Source organism: Oncorhynchus mykiss, chromosome 2 (assembly GCF_013265735.2).
Source record: "Oncorhynchus mykiss isolate Arlee chromosome 2, USDA_OmykA_1.1, whole genome shotgun sequence".
Classification (NCBI taxonomy): domain Eukaryota; kingdom Metazoa; phylum Chordata; class Actinopteri; order Salmoniformes; family Salmonidae; genus Oncorhynchus; species Oncorhynchus mykiss.
Genome location: NC_048566.1, coordinates 48,394,635 through 48,408,352, shown reverse-complemented (window position 1 = coordinate 48,408,352; position 13,718 = coordinate 48,394,635). Strand labels below are relative to the sequence as shown.

General features: G+C 42.4%; 1 protein-coding gene across 1 annotated transcript in view; it reads right to left on the bottom strand.

Moving 5' to 3' along the window:
• fcsk (fucose kinase) overlaps positions 1-13,370 on the bottom strand; it is a 52,805-nt gene extending 39,435 nt beyond the window's left edge. The window contains exons 1-4 of the mRNA XM_021564195.2: positions 12,926-13,370; positions 1,427-1,581; positions 1,090-1,140; positions 786-911 (exon numbers count right to left, since the gene is read on the bottom strand). Of these exons, the coding sequence (XP_021419870.2) occupies positions 786-911; positions 1,090-1,140; positions 1,427-1,581; positions 12,926-13,076 (483 nt within the window). The 5' untranslated portion in view covers positions 13,077-13,370. The remainder of the gene's footprint in view (positions 1-785; positions 912-1,089; positions 1,141-1,426; positions 1,582-12,925) is intronic.
• Positions 13,371-13,718: the final 348 nt, after the last annotated feature.

The following is a 13,718-nucleotide window of genomic DNA, read 5'->3' as shown; positions in this document are numbered from 1 at the left end:
GTGTCCCACTTGTTGTTGATTCTTCACAAAAAAATACAGTTTTATATCTTTATGTTTGAAGCCTGAAATGTGGCAAAAGGTCGCAAAGTTCAAGGGGGCCGAATACTTTCGCAAGGCACTGTATTTAGGAGGGATATCACACCTGGCACAAATGATTGTCTAGCTCTGTTTTTCCTGGTGAGGGGTGCCCTATATCTGCGCCCAGTTGGGAGTAGTTCAAAGTCCGGGTACAGACCGCACAGACCAAATAAAATACTTCAAAATGGAAGGCTAACCGCTGAGTGACTTAAAGAAGAGTCAAGTTAAGGCCTCAACATTTTGCTGAATTTATCTGAACTCCTCTCATTGTCCATTTCAAAATTGCTGCAAGAATAGGCCTGCCTCATCCCAGCTCGTTTGCTTGCACTTGCTTATACTTCAGAGCTAAGTGTTAATTATAAGAACAAACATTGTGAATTTATTGAACATAAATGTATTAATGTCTTGTGCATGGTTCAAAAGTCAAAACTCATTCCGATATTCATTGTTATTGAAGGAGAACGCAGTTCTTATCCAGTTACACAAATGGATTTACACATGCTAAAATCGCCACTGTTATCGTCACACTCAATGACGGAAGGTAGCTTGAAAACCTGAAAAAATATTACAGAGCAGCCTGTATTAATGGATGACACCAAGCCACTTGTACCAACTGCCCCATTAACGGAGAAGTAATCCCACTCCAGGACCAGAGTAGGAGACCCTTAGTCTAGATGGTGTCTCCGACAAACAGGATTATGGCTAACCTGATTGGAAAGGCAGTCAAGCAGCATATCCAGGCAGCAGACAGGTCCCTGCACAGTCTGAGCTGGCTTTTCCACAGGTAGCCAGCAGAAGGCCCTGCCACAGCTATCCCAGGGAAAGTCACGTCCCTGCAGAAAGACAGGAGAGTTGGGGAGAGAAAAAAATACAGAAGAGAGAGATTACTCCCATGTCCGTGTGAATAATAATAAATGAAATCTCACAATTGAAAGCTCGAATCCTGATCCATTCAGTCTCTCTGCCCCACTCTCTCCTTCTCCCCGTCCTCTGCTACCCCTCCAGTCTTACCGTGTGCAAGATCAGGATATGGGCATCGTCAAGGACATCCGCGGTAACAACCTGAAAACAACATTGGATAAGTGCATTGTTCACCTCCACAATTAATATACCCCAACAAGAGGTTTACACCATAATACAGTAACAGTCAAGACAATAATATTGTATATTTCAGTTACAAGAATACATTCCACCTGTAAAGTATACAAAAATGTAATCAATCTACAAATACTATGGTCTGAAACTAAAATGCACAAACTGACTCACAATACTTGCAGTGGAATTTGTCCTTTGTCTTTAACTTCTATCTTTATGATATTTTATGGACATATTGTGTGGAGTCACTTACAGTGTATCCAGCTCTAGCACTCAGGTGCTCGGCTGCCACCAGCAGTGCATTGAGAGTGGCTCCCCCACTGCCCAGTCCAGGCTCCTGGGGGTCTGACACAGTGAGCAGTAACGTCCCCTGTAAGAGACCTCCACGCTGCTGCCGGACCTCCAGCTCTGAGACACAAACACACAAAAACACCCTTTCTTTAGACAGTGAAGCTAAAACTTTTAATTTGGCTCTATAGTTCAGCATTTTGGATTTGAGATCAAATGAGGAGACCGTACTGAATGTAACCTTTTATTTGAGGATCTTTTCATATAAACAGTGCCTTCGGAAAGTATTCAGACCCCTTTACTTTTTCCACAGTTACATTTCAGGTGCATCTTGTTTCCATTGATCATTTTTTAGATATTTCTAAAAACTAAAATTGATTGGACATGATTTGGAAAGGCACACACACCTGTCTACATAAGGTACCACAGTTGACAGTGCATGTCAGAGCAAAAACCAAGCCATGAGGTCGAAGGAATTGTCCATAGAGCTCCCCAAGAACACAGAGGCCTCCATCATTCTTAAAAGGAAGACGTTTTGAACCACCAATCAGGACTTTATGGTAGAGTGGCCAGACAGAAGCCACTCTTCGGTAAAAAGGCATATGACAGCCCGCTTGGAGTTTGCCAAAAGGCACCTAAAGGACTCTCAGACCATGAGAAACAAGGTTCTTTGGTCTGAGGAAACCAAGATTGAACTCTTTGGCCGGAATGCCAAGCGTCACGTCTGGACGAAACCTGGCACCATCCCTACGGTGAAGCATGGTGATGGCAGCATCATGCTGTGGGATGTTTTTCAGCGGCAGGGACAGGGAGACTAGTCAGGATAGAGGGAAAGATGAACGGAGCAAAGTAGAGAGAGATCCTTGATGAAAACCAGCTCCATAGCACTCAGGACCTCAGACTGGGGCAAAGGTTCACCTTCCAACAGGACAACGACACTAAGACAATGCAAGAGTGGCTTCAGGACTAGCCTCAATGTCCTTGAGTGGCCCAGCCAGAGCCCAGACTTGAACCTGATCGAACACCTCTGGAGAGACCTGCAAATAGATGTGCAGGGACGCTCCCCATCCAACCTGACAGAGCTTGAGATGATCTGCAGCGAAGAATGGTAGAAACTCCAAATACAGGTGTGCCAACAAATACAGGTGTGCCAAGCTTGTAGCATCATACCCAAGAAGACTCGAGGCTGTAATCGCTGCCAAAGGCGCTTCAACAAAGTACTGAGTAAAGGGTCTGAATACTTATGTAAATGTAAGAACATGTCATTGTATGCTGTAGAGATAAGATTTCCCTTCACTGAACTAAGGGGTCGGAACCATTAAAAACAGCCCCAGAGCAATATTCCTACTGCACCAAACTGTACAGTTTCCACTATGCATTGGGGCAGGTAGCGTTCTCCTTGCATACACCAAACCCAGTTTTGTCCGTCGGACTGTCAGATGGTGAAGTGTGATTCATCTAGGGTTGCAAAAGGGTCGGAAATTTTCCATGAGAAGTTAAGGCCGGGAATTTAGGTAATTATGTTTAAATTCATTTTTTTTAAAAATTTTATTAGCTTATAACAGTGAACCATTTTTGTGGGATACAAGGTAATTCTAGGTCTTGTGGCATATTTTGGTTAAACTACCCCCAATTCAATGGAATTGCAAGCCTCTGCATGCACAGTGCATTCTTCCATCACATGTACAGCTGATTCTCAAGATCTTGCACACTAATGAGATGCTATTGACTACTACACTGCCTGAACCAAGGACTACACGCTTTCTGGTAAGTTTTGATTACAATACTGGGTGAGGTGAATATATTTTATATGACATACATTATTTTTTGTTAACTTGTAAACAGTAGCCTACAGAAAAGTGTGTTTAAATCATTTCTAACATGTACCTTACAAAGGAGGTGTTTAATCTAACTGCTTAATTATTTATCTGTACATGGAATTACAATTACATTTTCACAAAAGAAAAATTATAATCTTTACAGGAAAATGCCACAGGCACTATCTGATGTGTGGAGACATTTCACTGCAGCTAATGTAGAAGGAAAAGCTGTGTACATTTGCAAATACTGTGCCAAATCATATGTGAAGATTGCAATAATGATGCAGAATCATCTGACCAAGTGCATAAATGGTTATGGGTCATCAAGTTATAGCAGCAATCTACCTCACCAAGCAAAGTGAGAAGAACAAGACCACGACATTGAAGCTGCCCAGCAACACCCGTTGGAGTAGTGTTATCATCATGTTTTTATTTATTTTTATTTTACCTTTATTTAACTAGGCAAGTCAGTTAAGAACCTTCCGGTTACTAGTCCAACACTCTAACCAATAGGCTACCCTGCCGCCCCATGTTTGACAGTCTCCTGGAGGGGAAGGAGTCTCTCCAAGAAATGGCCATATCCTGTCTGCCGATATGGACAGCCCCATCAAGAGGATCCTCCTGGATGATGTATTTGGGAGAGTGGTAAGCAGCCTGAAACTCCTGAAACCTATTGCAGTAGCCATTGCACGGATTGAGGGGGACAATGCCATCCTGTCTGATGTTCAGACTTTGCTTGCAGATGTAAGAAAATAAATCCGTACTGCCCTGCCCACTTTTGCTCCAAGCAGAGGAAACTGCAGTTCTGAAATACATCAAAAAGCATGAAGACTTCTGCCTGAAGCCCATACACGCTGCAGCGTACATGTTGGACTCCAAGTATGCTGGCGGGTGCAGAGATCAATAAGGCCTATGGTGTCATCACTACTGTGTCTCACCACCTTGGCCTGGATGAGGGCAAGGTTCTTGGCAGTCTGGTAAAGTACACTTCCAAGCAAGGGCTTTGGGATGGAGATGCAATATGGCAGTCATGCCAACATATCTCAATAGCCACCTGGTGGAAGGGAATTTGTGGATCTTTCTCCTGTTGCCTCCATCATCCTCTAAATCCCACCAACATCAGCCGCCTCAGAGCGCAACTGGTCCTTGTTTATGAACACACACACACACACCAAATAACACAATAGGCTGACCAATTCAAGGGTTGAAAAATTGGTGGCCATCCGGGCTAATTTGAGGCTTTTTGAGCCTGACAATGAGCCATCCTCAACAAGGTTGGAAAGTGACAGTGAAGATGAGGCCCCAGAGTGATGTTCAAGGGGTGGACATTGAGGAGGTCCAGGGAGAAGACATGGAAGCCTGAGAGGAAGACAACCAAAGCTTTCGTTTCTAGACTATCATTTTACAGATGCGATGGATCATTGGGGATCATTTAATATTCCCATTTTTTGTTGTTCAGTGAAATCATGTGAAGTGAACTCATTTAAAAAGTTCAACTCGTAACTAAATTGTTTTTATTTCTATTTGAAGGATTTAAATAATTTGCAATGTCTACTTATGATAAGGTAAAATGTTATGTTTGTCTCCATAAGATATGGTAAATATATCCAATGCAAAAACCATCACATTTAAAATGGTATTCATATTCATTTGCATATTTCCATTAATTCGCATATATTCCCACATTAAGTTTCCACCTCTGAATATTCCCCAAAATGTGCAACCTTAGATTCATCACTCCAGAGAAGGTGTTTCCACTGCTCCAGAGTCCAATATTGACAAGCTTTACACCACTCCAGCCGACGCTTGGCATTGCGCATTGTGATTTTAGGCGTGTGTGCAGCTGTTTGTCCATGGACAACCATTTCATGAAGCTCCCGACGAACAGTTATTGTGCCGACGTTACTTCCAGAGGCAGTTTGGAACTCGGTAGTGAGTGTTGAAACTGAGAAAATACATTTTTTACAAGCAACGCTCTACAGCAGTCTGCGGCCCCATTCTGTGAGCTTATGTGGCCTACCACTTTGCGGCTGAGCCATTGTTGCTCCTAGACGCTTCCACTTCACAATAACAGCACTTACAGTTGACTGGGACAGCTCTAGCAGGGCAGAAATTTGACTAACTTGACTTGTTGGAAAGGTAGCATCCTATGACGGTGCCACGTTGAAAGTCACTGCGCTCTTCAGTAAGGCCATTATAGACAAACATTGGAAGTATAGAGATTGCATGGCTGTGTGCTCAATTTTATACACCGGTCAGCAACGGGTGTGGCTGAAATAGCCAAATCCACTAATTTCAAGTGTTGTCCACATACACAAAGTATATGTTTTACCATTTAGAAATGAAATTACTTCATGCATTTAGTCCCCCCCCCCCACTACACAAAACCAGGGAACTCATCAAGAGGGTCCTACCAGAAGAGTTCCTGCAGGTGTTGCTTTGCCTGCAATCCAGCTCTTCTGCCATAGGGTAGCAGGGCTTTAGGTCAACAACATGCACCTTCCTGACATCTTCCCCCTTTTCCTCCAAAGAGACCAAGTAGTTCACCGGGTCCAACTTCTGCACCACAAAAAAAGGACCTTTCCATCTCATAGCTTGTTTTGCAGTAAACTGCTTGGACGCCTTTGACAGATAAGAACGGATCAGACATGAGACTCGGGTGGGAAACACACGTCTCGCCTGTTTGTCATAGTTTATGAGCTGTCGTTGTTTGGCTAGCAAGGTATGGTGGTGGTGGACTGCATCAAATGCTGGGAAGTCAGATGAAACGGGGGAACTTTGCAAGACTCTGTCCATCGGATCTTCTAGTGGTCTTCCCGGGTGGAGTATGGCGGGAGTGACCCCAAAATGCTGCGGTCCAGGAGACTTCAATGCAAAGTGAAACTGCGGAAGATGCTGATCCCACCTTGTATGCTGGTCCCCCAAGAATGACGCAATCATCCCCTTCGGGGTGCGGCTTACCCTCTCGTCAGGTTGGTCTGAGGATGATAGGCAGTGGTCAGCTTGGCAACTACACCCCAGTAGGTGCAGGGTTCTTTGTAGATTCCTGACATGAACTTGGGACCTCGGGTCAGAGAGAATGTGGTCTGGAATCACAAATCTGGTAAAGACCTCCATTCGCAGAATTAGAGCAATGGCGGATGCAGTGGCTTTGCGGAGTGGAAACAACGTAGTAGTCCACTACCACCAATAAGAATTAATTTCTGGTACCCCGCCTGGGAGGAAAATTCCCAGCATTTCATTGGGATGGTTCACAACGGTCTGCTGCAGTTTCCCGGCAGGTCTGCCAACGTCTGGTTTGTATTTCTAGCAGACACGGCTGCACAAACATCTTGGTATCGACCCACATGCCTGGCCAGTACACCACCTCCTGTAATCTTCGGTAGGTTTTGAAGACTCCAAGATGGCCACTCATGGGGTTGACATGATTAGCTTGGATCATTTGGTCAGTCAACGTAGAGGGGACTAAGACACGGTAAGGGGTGCAGTGTGTTCCATCTCCTCTTGGAGTTTGATACATATTATCCTGAACTTCTCACTGATGTGGCTGTGCTCTCCACACACATAATCCAGAGGAAAATAATAATGCATACACTTAGCGGTAGTGATAGTGCTGCACAATGGATGACAGACGTTGGCAGTCTCTGTAATCTGAGAGGGCATCTGGTACAACATTCAGTTTTCCTTTGCGATACTCTACGATGAAGTCCTAGTATGATAGACCAGCGAATGAGACAGCTGTTGGTCTTGCCTGATGTCAGAACCCACCGCAGCGGTCTGTGACAACGTTGAAGGCCTTCGCCTCCAAATAGTAGCTCCATTTCTCCAGAGCCCAGACCACAGCGAGGCACTCCCGTTCATTTGTTGACAAATTCCTCTTGGAGCAATTCAGGGTTAGACTTGCATAGGCAAGAACTTCTTCTGTTCCAGGTCCTGTTGGTTGAGCAAAGACTGCTCCGAGTCCTGTTTGACTTGCATCTGTGTACACTGGGAAATGAGCATTCAGCTTAGGATGTCCAAGCACTGGAAAACAATGACTGTTTTTGAGTGCTTCAAATGCAGGAGTCCATTGAAACTTCACCCCCTTCTTCTTAAGGTGGTTGAGTGGTTCAGCTAACTTTGAAAAGTCAAGCACAAACCTGTGGTACCATCAAGCCATACCCAGGAAGCTCTGCACAGCCTTCAGGGATGTGGGAATTGGGAGCCCCTGCACTGCTGCAACTTTGGCTGGATCTGCATGGATACCTTCTGCAATAAATACATGACAAAGGAACTTGAGTTCAGATAAGCAGAAATGACACTTCAAGTTCAGGGTCAAAGCTGCAGCCTGTCTGTCAAAGATGGAATGTATGTCTTGCAGATGATCAGTGACAGAGGAATAGATTATGTCATCCAGATACACAATTTTCCCCCCTCAGATCTCTCAGGGCAGTCTCCATCAGCCTTTGGAAGGTTGCTGGAGTGTTCTCCAAACCAAAAGGCATGAATTTGAATGAGTACAAACCAGCTGGGGAGATGAACACAATCTTGTTCTGAACGGCGGGATTCATTGCCACCTGCCAATATCCGATGTTAAGATCCAGATTACTGAAGAAGGAATAAGGACAACTGGAGAAGCCCATCTGGAAAAGGAAGGTTCCACAACTCCAGTCGCCAACATACTCTCAAGCTGTTCATTGAGAAATCAGCAGTTTGGCGGGGGACAGCCTGTAGGGACGCTGCTTAATGTGGCCTTCATGCCGGGTATAGATTTTGTGTTGGAAGACTGCTGCATGGCTGGGTGTAAGAGCACAGATCTCACTGTTCATTTCCAACATCTGGGAGAGCTGCCACCTCCCATCTGACAGACATGACTGTTCCATTGCTTGTTTGATGTAGAAATCAGCATCAGTTTTGCTTTTGCCCTGGAATATAAGGGGGGGGGGGGGGGGGTGGTATGACTGTAATCAGTGTGATAGTTGGGTTTCTGGCTTCCCTGGTGGAACACTGAAATCAGTGTATTTCCAGGTTGAAATGGATGAGGCCGGAATGGTCAGAGCGCAGCTGACATGATGGTTCGGACATTGAGATGGTTAGTCCGCTGAAGAACATGCAGTCCAGGCCAAGGTCTACAGCAAATGCAAGGCTCGGATTGGCAATAATAGCCACAGGAAAATGAATAATGTCATCATACAGCTTAATTTTCATCAGTCCAGCCCAAGGGATTGATCGGTTCACCATTGGCCAAGTTCAATGGTCCTTCCTCCCAGGTTCGAAGCACATCATGCAGTAATTCCATCTTTTGTCACAGGGGCTCCTGCATCATGGTATAAGTTGCTCCTTTGTCCATTATGACCTCCCCTCTCCTGTTCCTACCAGTCAGAGGAACCAACATTTGTTGCAGAATAGGAATAAGACAGCTAGGTGAGCTGTCTGAAGTCTTCATGGTGGGCATTGAGGCCGTTCTAATTGTACCCAAGCCACCACGCCTGTTGGTCTTCTGTTCTTTCTAACCTTTTTCTGAATCGTGATGCTGGCCATAGACAGGGCAAGAACCTGAAGGATGTTGGATCTTACACCTCCAGCACGTCACTGGACTTTTGTCTTGGTTCTTGGGCACAAACGGCTAAGCCAGTTTAGCCCCAGGAGAGTTGTTGGGATACCAGAATGAGGGAACAGGGTTAAGTTTGGAGGTGGTTCCAGTCCTTCTCAAACAAAGTCCCAAGACACACCAGATCATCCACATTCTGCACACGTTCACAAAGTTGACTGGCATGGTAGCATCCACATTAGTGTGGATGTGTTCCGAAGAAACATTCTATTCTTATTTACAATAAAAGTTAGACAATTCATTATTTACCATTCATTTCTATGTGGAACAACAATCTGAAACACAACCAAAACAAACTAGAAATACGTCAAACAAGTTTGTCGAGTCACAAGCTTGATGTAGTCATTGCGTTCTAAGAATATTGGACCAAAAACAAAATTTTTGACTGCTTTAAATACACACACGTGAATTTGTCCAAATACTTATGACACCTTCAAATGGGGGGACCATTTACATAAAGTGCTTTCATTTCTAAACAGTAAAACAGATATGTATGTAAGAAAATACAAAGACAAATACACAATGCAGAGAACTAAAGATCAATGGAACAAGTCGTTCTTCTGTAATGGGGAACTGAAGAATAATTGGTCAATGGAACGGGTTGTTTTTCAGTTCAACATCTGTGTAGGGGTTCCAGTCCGGGACTCATAGCTACATGTGGCAAGTTCTCATTGGTTCAAATTGTCTATACATTAAGCCTGAAACGGGATACTTGGTAGCTGGCTATCGGCCAAATTCTATTGCAAGGAATTCTAATTGGTCAAACACAGACGATGTTTTGGTATAAACCACATCCGGTCTCTTTCTTCAGTGGAGAAAACAACAAGAACAAGGAAGAATGAACATCTACCATACACTTTACAGCATAACTATGATCTGTTCTCTTGGAAAAAATGTATTTTCTCTCCCTGATTTGCATTGGGGTCTGCGTAATTGAAGAATAACATCAAATAAAAAGGTGACATTCTGTACTGTCACCTCATGAGACAAATTAAAACTTTTAGCTTTATTGTCCAAGTAAATAGGTAGTGAAGTGTATATGTTTTCTAATGAAAAATAACTAAATGTAAAGTCATTTGACAAAGTCACGAGTACAGGGTTAACATAAAAAATAAAAATAAATTCTGACAGCTCATTCAATGTGTCCATAGTAGACTGTGTAAACCTGTGTGAAGTTAGCCACAATACTGAAATTTGCGGTTCAAAATCGAAATGTATTAGTCGAGTACACATATTTTGCATTTGCTATTGCAGGTGTAGCAAAATGCTATGTTCCTAGCTCCAACTGTGCAGTAATATCTAACAGCAACAAAATACCATTAAATCCCCCCCCCCCCCCCCCCCCCCAAAAAAAAAGTACTTAACAAAAGTAGAAATATTAGAACGAGCAATGTCAGAGTCTGGAATATAAATATATGATTGTCCATAATGTCAGTACAAACAGTATATGAATAGAAAAGGTGTACATAGGATGAGCCTTGACCAGAATACAGTATCAGTCAAAAGTTTGGACACACCTTCACATTCAATGGTTTTTCTTTATTTTTTACTATTTTCTACATTGTAGAACAATAATTAAGACATCAAAACTACAAAAAAGCATATGGAATCATGTAGTAACCAGCAAAAAAAAAGTGTTAGACAAATCCAAATATATTTGTATGAGATTCTTCAAAGTAACCACCCTTTGGCTTAATGACAGCTTTGCACAATCTTGGCTTCTCTCAACCAGCTTAATGTGGTAGTCACCTGGAATGCATTTCAATTAACAGGTGTGCCTTGTTAAAAGTGATATTGCTGAATTTATTTCCTTCTTAATGCGTTTGAGCCAATCAGTTGTGTTGTGACAAGGTAGGAGTGGTATACAGAAGATTTGGTATTTGGTAAAAGACCAAGTCCATATTATGGCAAGAACATCTCAAATAAGCAAAGAGAAAATGACAGTCCATCATTACTTTAAGACATGAAGGTCAGTCAATACGGAACATTTCAAGAACTTTGAAAGTTTCTTCAAGTGTAGTCACAAAAACCATCAAGCGCTATGATGAAACTGGCTCTCATGAGGACTGCCACAGGAAAGGAAGACCCAGTGTTACCTCTGCTGCAGAGGATAAGTTCATTAGAGTTAGCAGCCTCAGAAATTGCAGCCCAAATAAATGCTTCAGAGTTCAAGTAACAGACATCTCAACATCAACTGTTCAGAGGAAACTGCTCTGAATCAAGCCTTCACGATCAAATTGCTGCAAAGAAACCACTACTAAAAGGACGCCAATAAGAAGAAGTAACTTGCTTGGGCCAAGAAACACGAGCAATGAACATTAGACTGGTGGAAATCTGTCCTTTGGTCAGATGAGTCCAAATTTGAGATTTTTGGTTCCAACTGTTAAGTCTTTGTGAGATGCAGGGTAGGTGAACGGATGATCTCTCAATGTGTGGTTCCCACCGTGAAGCATGGAGGAGGTCTGATGGTGCTTTGCTGGTGACACTGTGATTTATTTAGAATTCAAGGCACACTTAACCAGCAGGGCTACCACAGCATTCTGCAGCGATACGCCATCCCATCTGGTTTGTGCTTAGTGGGACTATCATTTGTTTTTCAACAGGACAATGACCCAACACACCTCCAGGCTGTGTAAGGGTTATTTGACCAAGAAGGAGAGTGATGGAGTGCTGCATCAGATGACCTGGCCTCCACAATCACCAGACCTCAACCAAATTGAGATGGTTTGGGATGAGTTGGACCGCAGCGTGAAGGAAAAGTAGCCAACAAGTGCTCAGCATATGTGGGAACTCCTTCAAGACTGTTGGAAAAGCATTCCAGATGAAGCTGGTTGAGAGAATGCCAAGAGTGTGCAAAGCTGTCAAGGCAAAAGGTGGCTACTTTGAAGAATATAAAATATTTACATTTGTTTAACACTTTTTTGGTTATTACATGATTCCATGTGTGTTATTTTGTAGTTTTGAGGCAGTCAGTCACATTTGGGGATGTTTTTTTCTCCCCACTTCAGAGAAATTAGTAATTGAGTTTGTTAGCTTCATGTCCCATCCTACATCCTGATATCACCAAGTTCTGACCACTAGGTGGTGTTGTTGCTACTATGATGTGATTATTTGTTTTTAAAGAATCACCCCATATTAAAGGGATAGTTCACCCAAATGACATATTGTTTTCCTTACTATGTAAGCAGTATATGGAGAAGGTATGACAACAACCCATTTAGTTTACCTGGAAACTGTTTAAAAATGATAACTTTTCAAGACAATGGTACCTATATTAGTGTGTCTGGGCTTCATACCCAAATCTATAACTAACATCATTGAGTTACACAATCAATTGTAAGATACTTCCGGATGATTTGGACATGAAAATGCTAATTAACTGTAGGTACCATTGATTTGAGCCACAAATACTAAATAGTTAGAATTTGAAACAGTGGACAACCAAACAAAATGGTTAACATGTCATTTGGGTGAATTATCCCTTTAACATGGGGGAGGGGTTTATCAGCTTCTTTTCAGAAATAATAAGGAATAACTCATCTGAAACTGGATCAGTCAAATGACTTGCACACAGGAGCAAGCACCAACAACCTTCACTTGTGCATTTAGTGTGGGAAATGCGCTTTACAAATTAATTATTATACCAATGTAATTATGCAGACTAATAGATCCACAGTGGGATTTTAAATGTTTCTTAACTGTTCTGTTTTATCAAATTAATAAAGAATGTATTTTTAAGTTATATAACATGGCAAAATTGTTTAGCATCATCTTGTCGAAATATGGTATTATTCCACTATTTGTATTTGTTTGGATCTGTTTCAAATAGGGGACTTTTATTTTGACAGCTCATTCACAATCCTGCTTCAATAGTTTCAGATTGGTAAACACGAGAGTAAAATGAAGTTTAGTAACTTATTATTCAGTACATTTAGTAGATTTAGGCCTACAGAAGGCTACGCATGCATCTGGTCTATTCCTCATATTTTGCATTATTAGACTACAGTGGGCAACTGTGCATTACTGTAAACAAGAAGAGGAATAAGAGACTCACCTCTTTGAAAGGCGTAAACGCTATCTTTATGTTGACAGGTCAGGACTACTACAGTCCAGCTGAACACCTGCTCGCTTGACATGTTGACGTATTTATGAAAACAATATATCTTCCAATTGAGCCACGAAAGTAGTCTGCTGTCTTCATACATGGAACATTTAGCCTAATTTACCAATCTAAACTAAAACGCCATTGGCGGAAAGTAACAGGAAGCAAACATTACGTCCATGCAAACAATGCTAAAACCGTTCAACCAAGGCAATAGCTAAAGAGACTACACTGTGCTATTCTTGCAACAATGTAGCTCCCGAATGAGTGGAGACCGCAAAATCAATCGTTTGCGCGACCAGTTATTCTTCTTTGATGAGGATTAACGGCGGTTGGCATCCAATTAAATGCTGATTATCGCCACCTACTAGACTGGAGTATAACTCCCTTATTCTTTGCATATTCCCCCTCCCCCCCAATAATAAAAATAAATAATAATAAAACAAATACCCTACCATCTAACACTACACTCACAATTAATAATAATAAATACCATACTCCACTATTTAAATCTATTTAGTCCAAATTAAGGCCAACAGCCTGAGAGGATGGGACACCACCACTCAACACACACTAACTCTTCTGATGTCAAGTCTCGCACACCCAAACACCTCTCTGCAGTTGCCACCACAACCTCTATTTTCTGGAACTTACATTCCATCCCTGCAGTACAGTTGATGAACATTACCATAAATGCCCTAAATCAAATCTTACTGAAACATACACCACCAGTCAAAAGTTTGGA